The 20,992-nt window shown below is 47.2% G+C and overlaps 1 protein-coding gene across 1 annotated transcript in view; it reads right to left on the reverse strand.

The window, feature by feature from the left end:
• Positions 1 to 20,992, reverse strand: part of ADCY8 (adenylate cyclase 8) — a 224,618-nt gene that overhangs the window by 129,802 nt on the left and 73,824 nt on the right. The window contains exons 3-4 of the mRNA XM_040626047.1: positions 13,121 to 13,251; positions 3,281 to 3,392 (exon numbers count right to left, since the gene is read on the reverse strand). Coding sequence (XP_040481981.1) covers positions 3,281 to 3,392; positions 13,121 to 13,251 — 243 coding nt within the window. The remainder of the gene's footprint in view (positions 1 to 3,280; positions 3,393 to 13,120; positions 13,252 to 20,992) is intronic.

Consider the following 20,992-nt stretch of genomic DNA (forward strand, 5'->3'; position numbering starts at 1 on the left):
GTAGGTCTGTTGTGAGAACTGAATTAGGGAATTCAGGGCAAACACCCAGAACGACAAGTAACATACACCAGGGAGTTGAGGAATGTTCAATGGTCTTACCAAAATTAATAATAATTTTACTCCATCATGGATCTGTGCTTCAGTTGTTATTTTTTTTCTCAAAAAGTTTTTCTTAGAATTTCAGAAAGATGGACAATAGCTTCTTACACCCGCTGGTGACTGACGGGCTGTGTATCCCGCCCCCCCCCCCGCCCCTGCCACAACCTGTGCGTAAGGTAATCGGGGGGTGGGGGGGTAGGCCCGGTTACAGGACAAAGTTCACATCCCCTAAAAAGTTGCACCATGCCCTTCAAACGTACTTCTGCTTCCTCTCCAAGCTCCTTTCTCGCTACAGTGTCCCTGCGCTTGATGCTGTAGTAATCTTGAGCTGCTTCTTTTTCTTTTTTTTTTTAAGATTTTATTTATTATTTGAGAGAGAAAGACTGCACATGTGCAAAGGTGGGGGGAGAGGGAGAAGCAGACTCCCCACTGAGCAGAGAGCCGGGCGCGGGGCTCGATCCCAGGACCCTGGGATCATGACCTAAGCCAAACGCAGAGTCTTAACCCACTAAGCCAGCCAAGTTCTCCAATCTTTAGCTTCTTATAGCTCCCCAAACAAGCAGCACGTTCGTGCATTTTCACTCTCCTGCGTGCACACCACAGCTCAGCCTAGAAGGTATTTTTCTTTGTTTGTTTTGGTCTAATCTGATACCAGGAAAGCTTCTGCTGTTCCTCAAGACCCAGCCTGCACACAGCCTCTTCTCTGGGTGCCACCAAAACACCGCCATCGCCACCCCCCCAAGCACCAGCTGCTCCTTCCTTCCTCCACCAGGACTTCTGTGCCTATTATTGCTTGAACCCACACTGTCCTGCAATTCTTAGGTATTTGCTCTCCCTCTACCAGACGTGAGCTTCCTGAGGGCAGGGACTGGTTTTGTCTCGCCAGAGTCTTGCAGGGTACCTAGCCATAAATGTTGGTTGAACAACTTGGGTTAAATTTTACTTAGCAACCCCGTCCCTGAGTCAGTGGAGTTTACACTAAAAATTGACCCCAGTCACATCTGTTGGTTCTCCCTGCAGGGCCATTCTTGGTCATTTGAGGTCTTTGAACAGAAATATTCAGAACCGTAATATGAAGTAGGGGAACTATGGGAACTGGCACCAAGCCCCAAAGGGGCAACAGTAAAAAGAAGTGGCATACGTTCTTCCCCAGCTCCAAATTCCCAGCCCTTCAGGTAACCCCAACCCTTCTCCAGGGGCTGGGATGGGGGTGAGGGGTTGGGCTCGGTTTGCCCCTCGTCCTCTGCCATGTCAAGTCTCCTATTTACAGGTGGCCGCTAGCTACAGGTTACAAGGCGGGCTCCCTGGCAGGGTAGCATCTTTATCTTTGTTCTCCCCTTGGCATAAAATGACCTTCCCTGCCAGGGGCGCCTGGGTGGTACAGTCGGTTAAGCGTCCAATTCTTGGTTTCGGCTCAGGTCGCGATCTCAGGGTCCTGGGATTAAGCCCCGTGTCGGGCTCTGTGCTCAGCTCGGAGTCTGCTTGAGTTTCTCTCTCTCTCCCTCTGCCCCTCCCGCTCATGCTCTGAAATAAATAAATAGATCTTTAAAAAAATGACCGTCCCTGTCGTCTTCACTTTGCTAATTGGTGTATAATTGATAAACAATAAAGCTGGCTATTTTGATAAAGGCTACAGTCCTGCTCACATGGGGAGAGCTACGTCACTCACCAAGTCACTGCACCCTATGCTTCTGTGCAATCAATCCTCTCTGTCCACCTCCAACTCCTGGTGACGATTTATCTCTTTTCTGTCCTTATAGTTTTGCCTTTTCTAGAATGTCTTATGAATGCAATCATAAAGTTTCTAGGCTTTCCGGTCTGGCTTCTTTCATGTGGCATATTGCTTTGGAGACTCACTGATACTGCTGCGTGCATCTCAGTGGTTTACTCCTTTTCGTTGCTGCATAGTAGTCCACAGTATTTGTTTTCCCATTTTTAAGACTCAGTCCAAGAATCACTTTCTCTGGAAAGTCTTCTCTGATGCAGGGGTTATGTGCCGAGTCTGCCTTCCCACAGCATCCCAGACTCACCCTCATCATACACACAACACATTGTACATTGATCACTTATTGATGTGTCCCTGGCTAGACTTAATTCTAGGAAGGATGAAGTGCGTTTCTGTTATTCCCACACATAGCGCGGTCACAACACCAAGCAGGTACTCAGAAGCAAGTATGAATGGCTCTCGTTGGAAGGAGGCAGCCTTAAATTCAGACACTTGGATGCTCTGGAAAAGGAGCTCCCACTTGATGTGGTTGCATGGGCTTCTGTGAAGAGCCCTGTGAAGTTGGCACTGACAGACACACTGTACAAAGGAGGAAATTAAGGCATGCCTGTTTGAACCCAAAGCCCACTCTAAAGGACAGTGTGACAAAGATATTCTTCCGCAACTTGAATGGCTTAGGACTAGGAACATGAGTTCTGATAGCAAACAGCTATCTCCTGTAGCCTGTTCTTTCAAGCCAGCTGAAAAATAAAGGTAGTGTCCTGTTGGCTAAAAACAAAGGCGTTAGGTTAGGTCAAACAAAATGGCGGTCCAGTGGATCACCAGCTCTTAAGAACAGGCTAATTGGTTTCAGGCGGCTGGAGTTGGCTGGGAAGCTGCAGGCAGCCATCACTGCCTGAACCAAACTGAGGCTGCAGCTGGATGACACCTGGCCACACGCAGGGGGAAAAGATGGGGTGGGGGGGCAGAAAACAGATAAAAAGGGCTTTGGCTTACCTGTCACTCAACCGGCTGTCTCTCGATTGGGAAAATTAATCTGACAAACCTCCCATCCGAGATCTGTAAATAACTAACATTGGTCCCCAGAGGGGCACCTGGGTAGCGCAGTCGTTAAGCACCTGCCTTCGGCTCAGGGCGTGATCCCGGCGTTCCGGGATCGAGCCCCACATCGGGCTCCTCGGCTGGGAGCCTGCTTCTTCCTCTCCCACTCCCCCTGCTGTGTTCCCTCTCTCACTGGCTGTCTCTCTGTCACATAAATAAATAAAATCTTTAAAAAAAAAAACAAAAAAAACCAAAACATTGGTCCCCAGAAGGTGCAGGGCTCGGGGGTCCACGCCGGAGACAAGGAAGCAGGACAAGAGATATTGGCGATGAAGCCTGAGTCCTCCTCTCCCTAATTCCACATGCAGTCCCTCACTCCCACAGAAGACTAGAAGGGAATTAAATTCAACTCACATGGGCCAGTCGATCAAATCTGGCAAAGAGCTCGTTGAGCATCCGGACCAGCTCCTGGGCGGACAAGGTTGTGGAGAGGTTGGTAAATCCTTTAACATCTGCAAAAAGAATACTAGACAACAGGGGAGGGACAGGGTGGGGAGAAAGCATATTAATATTTTACTCCATCCTAGAAGACGTCAACACCATCCGAATAACTCAGCCGTGATCTGAGATTCTAGCTCTCCCTGTCAGGAGAGTCAGGAGGCACGTGTCAGTGTTTAACAAATATCTCGGCAGACAGAGTCCACCCAGGGGTTCGGGAAGGACAAGGGGGCAACGGAAAGCCCTTCCTCCTGTGCAGGACTGTGGAGTGGGGGCAATGCAAATAACCCCAAAGGGAATTTGTCACTATGAACAGATCAATTTGTTGTGGAAATCGAAATGAAGCCTTATGAATTACCTCTCTATTTTCACAAGGAACAACAATGCAGATGCCATGAACACAGCGTGAAACGAACACAGGAAGGACAAAGAATAAAAAAAAAAATCTCATTATCCGCAGCAAATGACATACTTAAGCTTGCAGGCAAATAGAGGGGGGCATTTTTCAAAAAATTAGGGGAATAGGAAGCCGAGCTGGGAGACCTCAGGCAGAATAGTTCATTGCCCAAAACTCTCATACCGACTAAGGATTTAAGTGAGGTCAGGTCTTGGCTCTGCGTATGTTTGGCATAAGGGACGAGGAAAGTAAGGGAAGGGGGTAGTCCTTGAAAGCCTTCTGAAAGCAAGGTACTGAATGAGCACTGTCTTAGTTCATGCGCCCAGTTACTCTGCGGGGCTGCCACTCCACCGCAAAGATGAGCAAACTGGGGCTCGGAGAGGCAAGGAGACTCGCCTAACTGTCCCCTCGTAGCACGTGGCAGAGTTGGGGCTGTCCACCTGCACTGTAGGACGCTGTCCCATCCCTCCTCACCACACCAGCTCAGGGACCCAGGCGGGAGCAGAGGCCCCTCTGTGTGGAGCAAAAGAAAGCCTCGTGCCCTGTTGCTGGGAATGCCAATTGGTGCAGCCACCGTGGAAAACAGTATGGAGTCCTCAAAATTTACATGATCCAGTAATTCCACTACTGAGTATTCATCCAAAGAATATGGAAACGTCGATTTGAAAAAAATATATAGACCCTTATGTTTATTGCAGTATTATTTACAATAGCCAAATTATGGAAGCAGCCCAAGTGTCCATCAATCGATGACTGGATAAAGAAGATGTGGTCTGTATATGCAATAAAACATTATTCAGCCTTTAAAAAGAGTGAAATCTTGCCATTGGGAGTGACATGGATGGAACTAGAAAGTATAATGCTAAGTGAAATAAGTCAGTCGGAGAAAGACCAGTATCATACGATCTCACTCACATGCGGAATTTAAGAAACAAAGCAACAAAAAAATGAGCGAAGGGGAAAAAGGGAGAGAGACACACCAAGAAACAGACTCTTCATTATAGAGAACAAACTGACAGTCACCCGAGGGGAGGTGTTTTTTTTGTTTTGTTTTGTTTTAAGATTTTATTTATCCATTTGACAGAGAGAGAGAGACAGCCAGTGAGAGAGGGAACACAAACAGGGGGAGTGGGAGAGGAAGAAGCAGGCTCCCAGCAGAGGAGCCTGATGTGGGGCTCGATCCCAGAACGCCAGGATCACGCCCTGAGCTGAAGGCAGACACTTAACGACTGAGCCACCCAGGCACCCCAAGAGTGCATTTGTTGTGATGAGCCCTGAATCATGTATGGAATTGTTGAATCACTATATTGTACACCTGAAACTAATACAACACTGTGTGTTAACTATATTGGAATTAAACTTGAAAAAAGAAAAAGACCATAAAAAAGAGCAGAGGCACTTTTCATGTTGTATCATTTTTGAAGCTAGGATACCATCTTAACAGGGTGTCAAACTTTTCATTTTTATTTTCCTTACTGTTGTATAAAATAATGGTGAGTCTTACAATCAGTGTAACTTAGTTTTAATGCAATATCTCTCTCTGTCAAATGAATAAATAAAATCTTCAAAAAAAATAAAAAATAAAATAAATTAATTTAAAAAAATAATCTGATAGAGGTTGTGAATTCTCTCTCCTAAAAATGCACAAGTATTCACAGTTTTGCATTTCAAGGAATCTGCATCTTCCCTGAAGCCGTCCATAGACTCATTTAGAATCCTCAGGCCCCAGTTGTTGTTGTTTTAAACCTATTGTTTGAATTAATTATTTAATGCCTTCATTATTTTAGCAAATATTTGTGCATCTACCATATGTCTAGCTACACATTGTGCTAGGAAGTTGGATTAAATAATAAAAAAGATGCAGTGTGTGTCCTCAAGATGCTTGCGGTGTAGGAACTCAGGACGGCCAGACAAGGAGAAAGACAGGAACAACTCAGGAGATGAATACAGTGGCCCCTCCTTATCCGGGGACTATAAGGTCTGTGGGGGGGCGGGGGATCCATTCGAAGACCCCCAGGGATGCCTGAAGCTGCAGATAGTACTGAACGCTATAGAGACTAGTCTTTCCCCCATGCATGCACCCCTATGATAGAGTTTAATTTCTAAATTAGGCACAGCAAGAGATTAACAACAACAGTAATACAACAGAACAGTTATAGCAATACACTGTACCAAAAGTTATGTGAATGTGGTCTCTCTCTCAAAACATCTGTACCCACTGTTGTTGTGATGAGAGATGACAAAATGCCTCCGTAATGAGATGAAGCGAGGGGGGAGTGACGGAATGATGCAGGCACCGCGCTCCAGTGTGAGCCTACTGTTTACCTTCCGAAGCTAAGTCAGAGGAGGGTCTTCTGCTTCTGGACTGCAGCTAACCGTGGGAAACCGAAACCGCGGATAACGGGGTGGGGGCGACTGCTGTACTTTGACAGAAAGACACGTGGGGGGATGACCATTTACAGGGGATCAGGAGTTTCCCGACGCAGCAAAGTGTCAGCTGAGTTTTGAAGGACCCCTGTGACTAGACAGAAGGTAAAGCGAGTAAGTTGGGCCGTCTGAGCAGTGCATTCGGCACCTGTTAGGGTCTGGAGGAAGTGGGACAAAGGTACAGCCGCTCTGCAAGAATTCAAGGGCAGCTGGTCAGAGGGTAGCACATCAGAGGGTAGCACCGAGCAACAGGGTGGGGAAAAGTAGAGGGAAGAGAGAGAGAGTGTGCGTGAGTTAGAGATGTGCGGCAGGGCATTGTTGAAAATGGGGTGGTAAGCCAGGTGCAAGAACACAGACATTGTGAGAGTGATGGAAAGCTAGTGAAGGGGTTTAAGCATGGGTGTGATGACTTTAAGCTTTGAATATACACAGTTTCCCCTGGGTAAGTCACTACACGGTCACTGTCCTGTATGGCGTTCCGAGGGCACAGCATTTGCCAAGTGCATAGGACCAAGTGCATAGGATTGGAGTCTAGACAGATCAGAGTTCAGAGCCCAGCTCACCACTTACAAATACCAGAACTTCGGGTAACTTCCTGCACTGCCCTAAGCCTACGGCAAGCTGTAGATAATGATAGCACTTGCCTCGTTGGTGGGTAGCAAGTGCTCGCTCAGTGCCTGGCATAGGAGGTGCTCCGTAAGTGTGCTAGACCTTTTTATGATTTTACAAAAATGTTCCAGAATTGAATGATTGCATTAAGAGATAATGAAGGAAGAGAGGTTAGAGAAGTTAACGGAGGAGAAAGTATGAGCAGTAATTCGATCATTTGTTACCTGCAGCTGAAAGCATTCCTAACTGTTGACACAAACGGGAATAAGAGGAGCAGGAATATTCACAGAGTATCTACTGGGGACTGTCCTACATGCCACATGTATTAACCCGTTGGCTCCTCGTAACAATCCATGAGATAGGACCTACTGTGACCATCTCCATTTTATAGATAAGGACACTGAGACCTGAGTAACTTGCCCATGGACATGAAAAGCTAGGATCTGAACCAGGTAGCCCAGCTCTGGAATCTATACTCATTATCACTCTGGTATGCTACCTCTGAAGTAAGGATGGTCATTGCCCAGGCAGGTGGAAGTGGAAGGGCCCATAGATCATCTAGGCCAACCCACTCAATAGATCCATTCACACAAAACTATTAATATCTATCTGTCTATTCCAAGAATGGTTCATTCATTCATTCAGCAACAAGAATGGAATGCCTACTTGTGCCAGGCGGTGGAATGATGGTGGTGAGCAGAAAGAACCATCACAGCCCTGATGGGGCTGTTGAAAGGAGCCTATTGAAAGAAGAGATGGATTTGCAGAGATCAAAGGTCAAAAAGACGTGCTCAGTGATCTAATATCATCAAATTTCTTGTGGTCTTCCGAACACACTACCTCATGCACCAGTGAATGAACATAACGCACACGCTCTCTGGCATAGCTCTCTTTCCTGTTGCTACTATTAAACTCCTACTTGTCCTTTAAGCACCCACTCCTAGGTAGAAACCCTGCTTTTATAGAGAATTCCCCAAGCACAACCAGTCATTCCTACTCCGGCCTCCTACCCAGCCTGCGGGCCCCTCTGCCATGGCACCTAACACTTGACAACACAATCACTGAAGACTAAATGTGCTCCATCTACTAACTAAAAGACAGGAGGAAAGTCACTTCTGTATCCCAACTGCCTAGCACACGTTGGCCCCATGACATGCTTCCTGAACTTGATCAACAGAAGTCTTCAGAATGAAGTCTGCTTTTTTTCTCAGGTGTGGTCATGGCCACCACTGGCATCTCTTGGGATCTGGTTAGAAATGCAGAGCCTCAAGCCCTACCCCAGACCCACTGGATCAGAATCTGCTTTAAAAGGAGCCCCTAGTGATTTGCACGCACCTTCAAGATGGAGGAGCACCTGGGTAAGTCACAGTCACACAATGACAGTTTGTTGACTTCGAGTCGAGAACAGAAAGCAGGGTCCTCGTCCTCTCTGCTCGTGTTACTCATTGCTCATTCTACTACCCCCAAGTGGTGCGCGCCAGCTCAGGTCTCCTGATTCTAGGTATGAACTTGGAACCTTCCATGATAATCACCTTGGAGTATATTCATTTTAGAATGTACTGAAGGGGCCATGTTAATTTTCAAATCTAATTTGCTTATATAAGTTGTTTATTTGGCTAAAAATAAGTGTTGTTACCTAATAGTCACTCTGCAAATAGAGAGACTTCAAGAAAGCTTTCACACAATTCCTAACCAGGAACATGAGCCCTGGGCAGACTCTTCTAACTGTGCGTCCTTCGGAAGTTTATTTAACCTCTGTGAGCTTCCATTTTCTTGATAATAAAGAAGAGATCACTGGAGCAACGCTGAGCCATTTTCTACAAGTAGGTAACTTTTAAATCACAACATAGTCCTCTATAAGTGGAGGGTACGTAACTCCTTGGGGAAATTTTTGGGAATCTGAGAATGTTTAATAGAGTGCCATTCTTCATAATGCCATTTCTGTCTCACAAACCAACAGGTTCTCTGGGCCCATTCAGTTGCATTTTACTCTGGTCTACATGGCCAGTGTGATGGTCGCTGGAAAGAACAGCCAGCCCAGAAAACGGGTAGACTGAGTAAGCCTCTAAAATTGAGGCTTACTGATCCCTGACGAAAGTTCACTGAACTGTCTACCCTAACACTGAGAGAGGGAAAGACAAATCTGCCTCCTGAGTAGACCCAAGCAATGTGCACCGCAAATGTGCCGATGTATGTGGCGTGAGGCTGGGCGAGAGGAAGGGAAAGGGAGCTTTGGGAGGGAAGCTAACCATCCCCCAAATCCATGTTCCCCTGTCACTAGGAAAGGCTGCTGTGCTGGGGACTCTGTTTTCCTCTCGTGTCTGGGTAGGGCCATGCAATCTTGGGTCTCATCAATGGAATCTGAACAGAAGTGATACATGTCATCTCTGGGCCAAGGTGGTGAAGAAGCAGGTGTGCCTATTCTACCCTTTTTTCTCTAAGAGCTGAATGTCAAAAATTCTGAGGCTCAGGGGAGGGCACGGATATAAAACTCAGAGGCCTTGTCCCCAAGTCACCCGCCGACCAGGAGCATCAACAGTGGGCAGTTGTGTGAAAAAATGTTATTGAATTTAAATCAATGCAATTGGGAAGTGATTTGTTAGGGCAGACAGTATTACCCTGAATAATGTAAGCATCTTAAATATATGGGAAAAAATAGGAGAAATAAATAGAATGGGGCCGGGGGGAATAGAAGCCCAAAAGGCTTCCAGTGAAACATTAAGCGGCCAGGTCGGTCTCCAGAGAGAATCCAGGGAAGTCTCAATGCACAGAGCTGAAATCAACATGAGAATCCAAACTGTCTGTCCATTGCAAACAATGCAGTGTTTGGATTAGGAAAATGAGGCCCCAAAAGATGAAACTGATGCAGCCAAAGTCTAGCAGGAGATGTGGCTCAGAGAGTGTGTTCTGGAATGAGAAGCTTAATCCACCGGCTCCCAGTCCCCTGGGCACAGGAAGGGCCCCGCACACGGCTTACCAAACCCTGTACCGACACATGTATGTCTATGTACGCAACAGGAGGCCAAGAATCGTAGGAAATACAATCAAAAGTCAGACATTTACAGCAGACTGTTTTTAGGGAAGGGTCACAAAACGACAAACAACAATGTAAGCAAAAGAGAAGAAAGAATGAATTAGGAGGGTTGCCCTGAAGAGACAGACACAGGATTGGAAAAAAAATTTTTAAATGTTCCCTGCACTGCAGTGGGTGTGCTCTAGCGGCTGGGGAACAGGGCAGAGCCGCCGGTCTGGCTTTGTTTTCAGACATAGGCTAAGGACCATCCTCCTCTGCTTTTCTCATCTCTGGTCTTATTTTAGCAACTTGCAGCAAGCCCAACTCTAACTCAGTGCGGCGTGCACTTCTATAAGAGGGTCCATCTCCAGCTTAAGAGCTCCGTTTAAGGGTTTAAAATAAATGGGTGAGGTGGGGAGGGCAGAAGTCACTTTAGTTGTTCTCGACTAAGGGAAGCACTGAAAACCGATCAGTGCAGAAAGAAAGCCAAACATGTCATTTATTGAACTGAAGGCTCCTAAGTATGTTGGTGTGGGTGTTGAAAACCGATCAGTGCAGAAAGAAAGCCAAACATGTCATTTATTGAACTTAAGGCTCCTAAGTATGTTGGTGTGGGTGTGCAGGCTTGTTTATTTTTTTCTTTATTAAGGGTAATTACTCTACCCCCACCATCACTTTCTCCAAGAACTTCATAATATTCTTTTCATATATATATATATATAAAATATATAGTATATATATGTAGTATAATAATGATAATCATCAATATCAGATAATAATAATCATATATACATAATATATGTTATATATATAATATATATGTTATATATATTATGTAGAGATACAGATATAGACAGACAGATCTCACTGTTCAGCCTTCACTCGTACTAATCACTGGTTTAGGATTCCTTTTCTTTGACATTGTTCGCTAAGCTGACTCAATTTCCAATAAGGCAAATAAGAATCACCTCTTTTAGGAAGGTTTCTCTTATCGCCCCCACCCCCCCCCTCGCTCTAGGTCTTCCTCTTTTTATGATCAACTTGCACCCTTTGCTTACTTTAAAAATAGAATCCCACACTGTATAATAATTATAGATACTTCCCTGAGCCTGTTGTCTATAACTGGTATTGATGGGTTCTCATTATCGATGGGACCAATTCATGGATCTGGGGAGTATCTATTATGGGAGTGGCTATTTGGCAAAAGGCTGCTTTGCAAACCCAGGCATCTAAGCCAGTGTAGCTCTATTCTCGGACAAAACTCTGATAATGACCTCCATGGACATGGCCGCTGGGTTAGAACCATGCTTTCTGCTGGACTTCCTTTCAAAAGAGTGTCCCAGCATGCCAGGTGAATGCCCAGAGATGCAGGTAAGTTCTTCTCTCTGACCAAAGTCAGGAAGAAAGGAACCAAGAGGGCACATGGGTCAGTTTTAGAGCTGTTTAACATATAAACTTTTCCCCTACGTTTGGGAATTTTCGCCCTATGATATTTAGTGGGAGGGAGATATAATTCTACTGTACAAGCTGAAAATGTCAGATACCTGCTTTCCAGGCACTTCTGGTGAGTGACTGGGCTAAGCCAATCAGACACATCCACCTCAGGCTTTACCCTGCGATGCAAAGAGGCAGGGGGAGCAGGGAGTGGGGGCAGGGCAGAGGCAGCCACTTGAAAATCCTGGGGGACTGCAGGAGGAACCCAAGAGGTCGCAGCGTCCTCACTGGCCTAGAGCTCGGCTGTCACTCAGGCCCACTGCTGAGCCTGCCTCTCCATCCTTCCCTGATTACTCTGTGAGCCACTACTCAGCCTTTCTGCAGACTTCTTTTAAATCAACCAGGGTTAGGTTGTTTTTGCTTCTAATTAGGAAACATGTCTGAATCCATCTACACTATGCCCAATGCTCTACTATATGCTTACCTCTATTCTATGCTTTGTATATATCTTCACTCACATCGTCTGCATCGACCCTGCAAGGTGGTTATTAAAATGCCCATTTTACAGAGAAGGGCCCTGAGATTCAGCTATGCAAACTGCCCAAGGTCACACACAAGGAAGAGGCAGAATTGGAATTTTAAAGCTGCTTTGCCCCATCAAGGAGCCCCCACCTCTGACTTTTCAGTACACATCATATTGTCCAGGGCAGTGCTGGGCAGAGAGAGCACTGATGGATGGATGGGTGAAGGATGGATGGGTGGATGGGTGGAAGAGTGGGTGAGCATAAGGGTGGGTAGATGGATGGATGAGTGGGTCGGTGGGTAGTTGGGTGCAAGGGTGGATAGTTGGATGAATGCGTGTATGGATGGATGAGTGGGTCGGTGGGTAGTTGGGTGCAAGGGTGGGTAGCTGGATGAATGAGTGAGTGGGTGGGTAATTGGGTGGATGGGTTGGTGGATGGATAGATGAGTGGGTGGGTAGTTGGATGGATGGGTGGATGAGTGGGTGGGTGGGTAGTTGGGTGGATGGGTGGATGAGGGGGTGGGTGGGTAGTTGGGTGGATGGGTGGATGGGGGTGGGTGGGTAGTTGGGTGGATGGGTGGATGAGGGGGTGGGTGGGTAGTTAGGTAGTGGATGGATGGATGGATGGTTGGCCAAAAATATTTTTACAAAAGAAAAATCAGCTATAACCCTTTTTTATTTTGTTTTAAAGAAAGTTATAAGAGAAATAAGAAGAGCTACACGATCACTCCTGAGCTCTCCAGATCACATCTTGCAATTATTTTTTCAATCATAATGTAAAAGGTTTTTGCTTTTCCACTCAAAATATAAAGGCGGGCAAGCCAATATAAATTGCATTTCTCTGACATTTCTTTTCCACTCAAAATATAAAGGCGGGCAAGCCAATATAAATGCATTTCTCTGACTTTCCTCTTGAGCCTCAATTTGGAAAGGAACTCTGCTGCTGGTTAATGAATTAATCAACCAAATGAAGAAAGGCTTTGACATTGAGGCAGACAGAAGTCATGGCAGTCGGATGGGAGCAGGCAGGCGCACACCCACTCACTCACGGAGCCAGGGGGACAACTGAGGCAAAGTCATGGCAGTCGGATGGGAGCAGGCAGGCGCACACCCACTCACTCACGGAGCCAGGGGGACGGTGCAAGGTTCTCACCTGACGTTCTCATAGCGATGGATGTAGATCCGATGGAACTGGTGCTGCAAGTGCTCGTCTTCAACATTGGTCATGTCATTGATCATTTCCAGGACGACAAAGCGGGGGAGCACAGATAGAAGTCATGGCAGTCGGATGGGAGCAGGCAGGCGCACACCCAGCTCACTCACGGAGCCGGGGGGAGGGTGCAAGGTTCTCACCTGACGTTCTCATAGCGATGGATGTAGATCCGATGGAACTGGTGCTGCAAGTGCTCGTCTTCAACATTGGTCATGTCATTGATCATTTCCAGGACGACAAAGCGGGGGAGCACAGATAGCACGAGACGCTCCTGGAACAAAGCAATGGAGAGGCACAGGCTTGTTAGGTTGACCAGCAAGTCTGAGATGGGGTGTGTGTGTGTGTGTGTGTGTGTGTGTGTGTGCATCACACTGAAGTCTTGGGGCTCTTGGCTGAGGAACTGCTAACTTCAAGCCATTCTTGAACGTGACCAGTATCTACTGAGTACGTGTTACTTGCCAGGCAGCATGTAGGATGTCGGGTAGCTAGCGGTGATCCAAATGGACGGGGGCCCTACTACTGTGGAGCTTACATTCTAACAGGGATACAAGCATTGAATAATACCCACTCAAATGCACCCAGACGCATTCACAAAATGTGACAAGTGCCAGGCAAGAACAGGTCACGATCAGAGTATGACCTGATTCAAATCAGGTAAGAAGGACCTTTGGGAGGGACTGATGCTTAAGCTGATAGCGGAGGGGCTGGGATGAGCCAGCCCGGTGGAGTGCCAGAAGGAGAGAGGTCCAGGGAGAGGACACAGAAAGTGCAAATGTCAAAAGGAAAAAGCACCTTATGGCTGGCGGTTGGTGACAGAGGAGCGGGCGACAAGCAATGAGGTCGCGGGTGTAGACAGTTCTCACACGCCGGTGGAAGATGTGGGTATTTCATGCCATCTACAGCTGGAAGCCACTGAGTGGTACCCAGCGGAAGAATGACAGAAATGGACTTAACTTTAAAAGCGTACCCTGCCTGTGGTTTGGAGAAGGGAATGTGAGGTGGGGACCCAGGGTAGAGGCAGAGAGACCAGCTGGGGAAGCTGCTCAGTGGTCCAGGTGAGAGGTGATGCTGAGACCAGACCTGGAGGGCCGGCCCCCAGCTGAGATGGTAGGAGAAAGAGAGGTTGTGACCCTGGGGATGGCCAGGCTCTGAGTCTGGTGGATGGGGACAGCATGCTACGATTATTGAAACGGGAGACATACAGCAAAACCAGGGTCAAGAGGCACTAATTCTCAATCAAGAAGAGAGGAAATGAGACACACATGGAGCCCAGAAGTAGGGACCTAACAACTGACAGCTAATATACTTCCACGGTGATCAACAGGGTAGATAAAAAACAAAATAACTAGTTAACGGGCAACAAGAACTAAATCCTAAAAAGACCTGTGTTGTGGAAACTAAGCAGGAGTCTGGCTTCTTTGCTGTATAATTGGCTACAGTGTGGAAACTGAGCTTAAGACAGGTGAATCCCAATCATCAAAGTTTCTCTTATCTTCATAGCTATTTATGGTTCTTGAGGATTTTCACCATCTGTTGGCAAAACCCGGAAAACAAGCAAGCACAAATAATTATTGCCATGGAATGGACTGCGTCCGGGAGGGGTCAGATGACTTGCGTGACCTGCACGGTGCCAAAGTGGCAGCACCAGGAGCCAGCCCTTTATCTACCATCTTATTCTCTGACGGGACCCTTGGGGGTGGGCAATTCCTGGGTTTTGAGGGTGACCGGGGTTTGGACCCTGTCCCCATCACTGATAGTCACCTAGTATTAGGTGAGCTTGGTCATTTCTGTGCCTTAGTTTCCTAATTTGGCAAGGAGCAATAAAATCATCTACTTCCCAGGGTTGCTGTGAGCATTCCACAAAATAAAACTTGCTATAGGCCTGGCATGAATTCCCTCCCTCCTCTCTGCTCTCCTTAACTCTGCTTCCATGCAAAGGGCTTTATCTGTGAAGGGCCCACGGAGCTTCAGACGATGAGGCTTCTCCTCTCTTGAAAGCTGTCTCATCGCGGGACTGAGAAGCATGGTTCTTGCAAATGACCCTACATCATGTCCGTTTTGGCCTCATTAGTGCTATTTGCCAGCTTCCTAGGTGTCCGTGGCCCTTCTCATGCTTCGCTGCTGGATGGGAGTAAGAGCTAATCACGACTTTGAGGGGCACTCGGTGCCTGAAAACAGTAGGTGCTCAATAAATGCTTCCTACGCGAATGGTGAACACACAGACGGCAGAGACTGTGCCCAGCTCATGCCTGGATCTCCTACCGTGGCCAGCAAAGCCTGTGCACAGCGTGAATTCTTGCTGAATATATTCTTTAAGTGGCAATGCACACTCCATCCTCTAAGTGTAACATCAATGCTTTTATGGGAGATTTTAAAACTAAATTTTGGGCACCTGGGTGGCTCAGTCAGTTAAGTGTCCGCCTTCCGCTCAGGTCATGATTGGGGTCCTGGGATCGAGTCCCAAGTGGGCTCCCTGTTCAGCTGGGACTCTACTTCTCCCTCTCCCTCTGCCCCTCCCTCCTGCTCGTGCTCCCTCTCTCTCAAATAAATACGATCTTAAAAAAGAAAACAACTAAAATTTTAATAGCAAAATTCTCCAGCACCCAGACTCGCCAGCCTCTGTTCAGTGGTGTCCCCGGCAACGGCCGCAGCTCCTCCGTTTGTAAAGCATTTTATATAAGACGATGGGAGTTCGCCTGGTCTATTTTAAAAGCCCATTTTCAATACTTTTGTTTTCCTCAGATCTGTGTCATGCTTGAGAAACATCACACAAGCCCCCGAAGACACAATCCGGCAGAAAATGAGCAAGTCGGCTCCTTAATACAATCCCAACTCCTGCTGGGGCACCACAGCGGACTTCCTGGCTTCGGAGATCAGAAGTACAAGAGTGTCTCCTGGAACCAGACTGGGGCCAGGGTGGCCTCTGTGCCCACGTGCGGCACATCCTTTCTCCCCTGGCTGTTTTCCATCTGCAGTGATGCGAAGAGCACCACTGGCTCCCGCCCGGACTGCCGATCATCTCACATAACTCGCTCTATCCACGTCATCCGAACACCTTTAAGGGCATCAGCCGCTACAGTGACTCCTGGGGGGACAACCAGGTGAAAAACGGTGAGGGGTTCAGGAGCTTTATCTTATGCAGATGTTTGTCCTCGGGGAGGCAGAGGGAGAGGGAGAAGCAGGCTCCCTTCTAAGCAAGGAGCCTGATGCGGGCCTTGATCCTGGGACCCTGGGATCATGACCTGAGCCGAAGGCAGATGCTTAACTGAGCCACCCAGGCACCCCGACAGTGTCTTATTTTTACTGACCACTCACACGGTAGCACAGCAAATGCTTTGTACCCCCTCTCTGATCAAAACCGCATATTAATCATAAGAGGCAGTAAGTTACAATGTTCATCCCATTTTATGTATGAGGATACTGAGATCCAAAGAGTTTAGGTGACATTCGGCAGCCCAAGGTCATGCACTTGGGAAGTGCATGAAGAAGACGCAAGCCTATGGTCCCCCCCTGCCCACTGGAACTTGGATCATAATTCATCCATTTATTCACTCGGTTACCATGTCAAGGAGAAGGTGCCATGTGACAGGTGCAGTGCGGGGCGTGGAGAATCAGCAGAAAACCAAAACAGGCCTGGCACTCGCCTCTGGAGAGCCAGTGTTCTTTCTAGAGCTAATAAATGGATCCTGGAAGGGATGAAGGGGAGCTGAACGGTCAGTGAAGGACTCCGCATGGTGACTGAAGCGGGGAGCTGAAGGGCAGGAGGAGCGGTCCTATAGAAAGCTAGAGAAGGTGTCGCAGGCACAGGGGGACACAGCAAGTACTGAGGCTATAAGATACAGTCTCTTTTGAAATTCACTCATTCATTCACTCTACACACGTTTACTGAGATTCTTCTGTAGACAAGTGTGTTAGCTGCTGTGAATATAGGAATGAACGAGCACACGTGATTCTGAATTCCATGGGGGGCTTACAGGCTCCGTCTCAGAGACGACAGGCTCAAGAAGTGATAGTCGTGAATCAGAGAGGTCCTGCGAAGGTGGATGGCAGGAGCCTGACAAGCACTGTGACAGTAAGTCCGGGGCAGGCCCTCGCTAGCAGCGTGGACAGAGAACCCAGTGACTTGGGGCAGACTGCTCTATGAGCCACAAATAAGGTCCTGGGAGCCTTGCGAGAGCTACACAGGTAAAGGAGGAGAGGCTGGGCTTCTACTCAGTTTGGCGTCAAGACTCAGACCCAGGCACAGACAAAGTGACAAGAACTCACATCTGCAGGGCCTAAGTATTCGGTGGTTTGTCTCAGGAAGAAGGCATATGCTCATCACTGGCCCAGGGACTCGCCATCGAGTGTTCTAGACCAGGCAAACAGATAAATGAGATAAAGGAGCTTGAAATATAAAAAAAATACTAAAAATAAAAATAAATAAACTGGGCAGTTATTCAGATGAGCCACGCATTCCTCTGATGATCCTGGACCTCCCCCTGCGATGCCTTCTCTAACTGCTCAGCTGAAGTGACACCACCTCCGTGAAGTCCTCCCCCACTGAATCCTATGCCATGTTACCTGCCTGTTTCTGCCCTGATTGCAACCTCCACCAACCCCTAACCAGTTCCTGCACCACTTGAATGCAGTAACAGTTCCCCTGGCTGACCTCCACTTACCAATGCTCTGGATTACCTGACTCAGTGGGTCCATGTTTTCCAGTCCCTCCCTCACACCTGTCAGCTGGACGCTTACGGGGCTGAAGGTGCCCAGCTCATAAGGAGCTCTCTAAATGCCCACAGCTTCTATTCCCTATTAGCTCCATGCTGGCCAGGAGCCCCTGGGTTTTTTCCCAAACGCAATTATGTCGGTTTATCTGTGAGTGCGCTCACTCTATTTAATTAGATATTAAATTAAAATTTTTAAACAAGGAGGAATGAGTGTTGCTGTTTGTATGAAAATGGAATTGAATGCTTTGGAAAGACTCGGTAATGCTGACTAACGAAAACATGGGCTCCGAATTAGGACGTGGGCAAGGTGGCCATGAATTTTGGTGGGAAAAGTGATAAAAATTCAAAAGTCACTCTGATAGTGTTGCAAGTAGTTTTAAATTCTTGCTCCATTTTAAGGAACTGGATAGAAGTCTTGGCTGACGCATGATTAGCTATGGTCTCAATAAGAAACAACAGATCAAAGCTAAAAATAAATGCCTCACCCTCATGTTAAAACGCCAGATAATGAATTTATTATTTTATGCGTAAATCATAAATAAAATGTTCGAGTATAATTTTTCAATAGTTTCCCATTTTAAGCTACTTTTCCAATGAATCAAGTAACTGTGCATCCTGATTACTTTCGCTGAAGGGGCTTCACATTTTCCAATTCTTGTTTGGCTGTCTGTCACCTTCCCTAGACCGCGAAGCCTTTGAGAGCCAACGTGATGTCCTGTCCACCTCCAGAACCCAACACCGGCTTAGTAAGAAAGGGGCGGCCATATTTATCTGGATTCCTCTGGTGACAGATCGATACCCAACTCAACACAGCTTCAGAAAACTGAGGCTTTATCCTCATTGTACTGCGGTATCTCGTGGAAGCTAAGGGCAAAATTGAAGCTGGGTCTCGGAAACAAAAGGACCTTGCCCTTGAACCTGGATTTCTACTTCTCCTGCGCAAGATGGGTCTCTCACTTCTCCTTTACTGAGAGCTCTTATTCCTTCTATCTTTGTATGCCTTGTATCTTTGGCCATTTTGAGAAGATTCTCGTTCCGTTCAAGACTCACCATGTGTGCGTAAGGAGTTGGCTTGGGTCACACATCCACTCCTGCCTAAGGCTCATGGTTAGGTACAGGGGCACAATAAAGGGCGTGGTCATCACCGAAGTGACCATTAAAAGAGGGGCGGGTTGGGTGCAGAGGGGAGAGAGTAAGTCCCAACCAACTGGGGACATGGCAGAAAACAAAGATGCACAAAACAGTAGCCAGTGCACTTTTGCAGAAGGAACAGAGGAGTAAAAGATAAATAGCTGCCCCTGAAAAGGGTTCGGCTTTACCCACAGGGGTGGAGAGCAGGGGACCTGGAGGGACACGCAGTGCACGGAAGCAGCAATGTTGGCTGGCAGTCACAGGTACTGCCTTGGAGGCAAGCTTTGGCTTTGAACCCTAACTCGGCCCATCCCGAGCTCTGTGACTTGGGCCACATCATTTGGCTTCTCTGTACAGTTTCTGCATCTGTAACCCAGAGCTGATCATAACAGCACCTATTTTCTGCATCTGTAACCCAACAGTCCCTCCCTCAGTTTCTGCATCTGTAACCCAGAGCTGATCATAACAGCACCTATTTGACTGGGCTGGAGGATGAAGTGAGTTAGTATTGGTAAAAGAATTAGATGGCGTCTAGCATGCTGTAACCGCAGCCCAAATATTGATGAAATTCACTGGCAAGCATGCTCCATTTTAAGCATTGTTTTAGAACTCGAATTGTACATGGGTGCAAATGCCTTAAGCTTTTAAAGCAGAACGTAACACAGGGAGTATGGGGAGGATGAACAGACAATATAAAAAGGCCATCGAACTACACAGTGAAAAGCTTCGGTCACACTTATAAAAATGAAAATTCTTCCTTTTGTATTAATAAATCTGGACTCTGGCATTTGAGTTTGTATCTGAAAGGGAATTTATGAAACTGGCACCCAGAACTGTTACTGTTTCCAAAAGCTACGCATGAGCCCAGCCGTGCGAAAGCTGTTGTTGGACTGGCTCCGTACGTGCACTTCAGGCTGGGTCAGTGAGGGGGCTGACAGTCTGGATAACGTCCGTGTCTACTTCATGGGGGTCCAAGACCACCGGAAACTTTGGTTCTGTCCGGAAAAGCAAAGACCAAAAGTTTTGGAGTCAGGCAAGCTTGAGTGAAGTCCTGGCTGAGCTGAACAACTGGGCTTGACCTTGTGACCGTGATGACCTATATGACCCCTCTGTGGCTCAGTTTCTTCATCAACAAAATGGGAACAATACTGACTACCTCCCAGGATTGTGGTTTACACTCAAGCCCCTTTTACAGATGCTGGCATACAGTAGGTGCCTATTCAATAGCAGTCATCATCAGAGATGCTTTCATTCATTCCAGTGGCCGGTTCACAGATCATAGCCTGCATTACTCTATAGTCTATAGTCCACGATATGGAACAGAACTTAAAGGAGGAGTAACAAAATTCAGGTTTCAGGGACTTTTTTCTTCTTTTTTCTCTTTTCAAGGAGTTAAGATTTTCCCAGGTGCCTTCATTTGCTAGTTGCCAGACAAAGCTCTTTCTTCATTCTTTGATTTGCTTCAGCATTGCTGAATGCCTGCTCTATACCCGGAGACCCCAGCAGAGATGGCCAACCAAGGCCCTGCCTTCACAGACCACCGCTCCGATCCTCTAACTTCGCTGTGTGTCCCTAGGCAAGTAACTTAACCTCTCCAAGCCTAGTCTCCTCATGTGCAAAATGCTAACAGTAGCTCCCTTCTGGGCTTATCCTCAGGACCCAGTGAGATGCGTGTGATCAACACACTTGGCGGCAGCGTGCACCCTGGGGGTGGGGGGAAGAAGTGGGGAGTGGTCCGTGCCAGGTGCAGGCCATAAGGGGGTCCCTGGTCTGTAGAGAATTAAAAACAATAGTAAGAGGGCTAAAAGTTGCTTCGCTTTTTATTGTTATCACCATCCCCTGACTGTTTGAAACAATGTCAGTGACAAAATACTCCCCTCCGCTCCCCGGATAATGTTAGTCGAATACAAAGGAGGACACTTTTTTGCTCTGGTTATAAAACGATAAACCAAAGGCAATACGACACTCGGGCACGATGCTGAGTTCTCCTGAAAGGAATGTAGTCGGATGGGAGGGGTGAAGAGCACATTTGCTGTATGCAGAAGACATTAGGCGCCCAGTCTGCCGCCAGCGGCCCCTCTTGAAAAATCTTTCTTTTAAGCCTTTCTTATGGCTTGAGGATTTCAGTCCTTTCAGAGAGTGCTGAAAGGTTCTGTCACATAAGGTTGC

This window comes from Ursus maritimus, unplaced genomic scaffold, assembly GCF_017311325.1.
Source record: "Ursus maritimus isolate PB19 unplaced genomic scaffold, ASM1731132v1 scaffold_9, whole genome shotgun sequence".
Classification (NCBI taxonomy): Eukaryota; Metazoa; Chordata; class Mammalia; order Carnivora; family Ursidae; genus Ursus; species Ursus maritimus.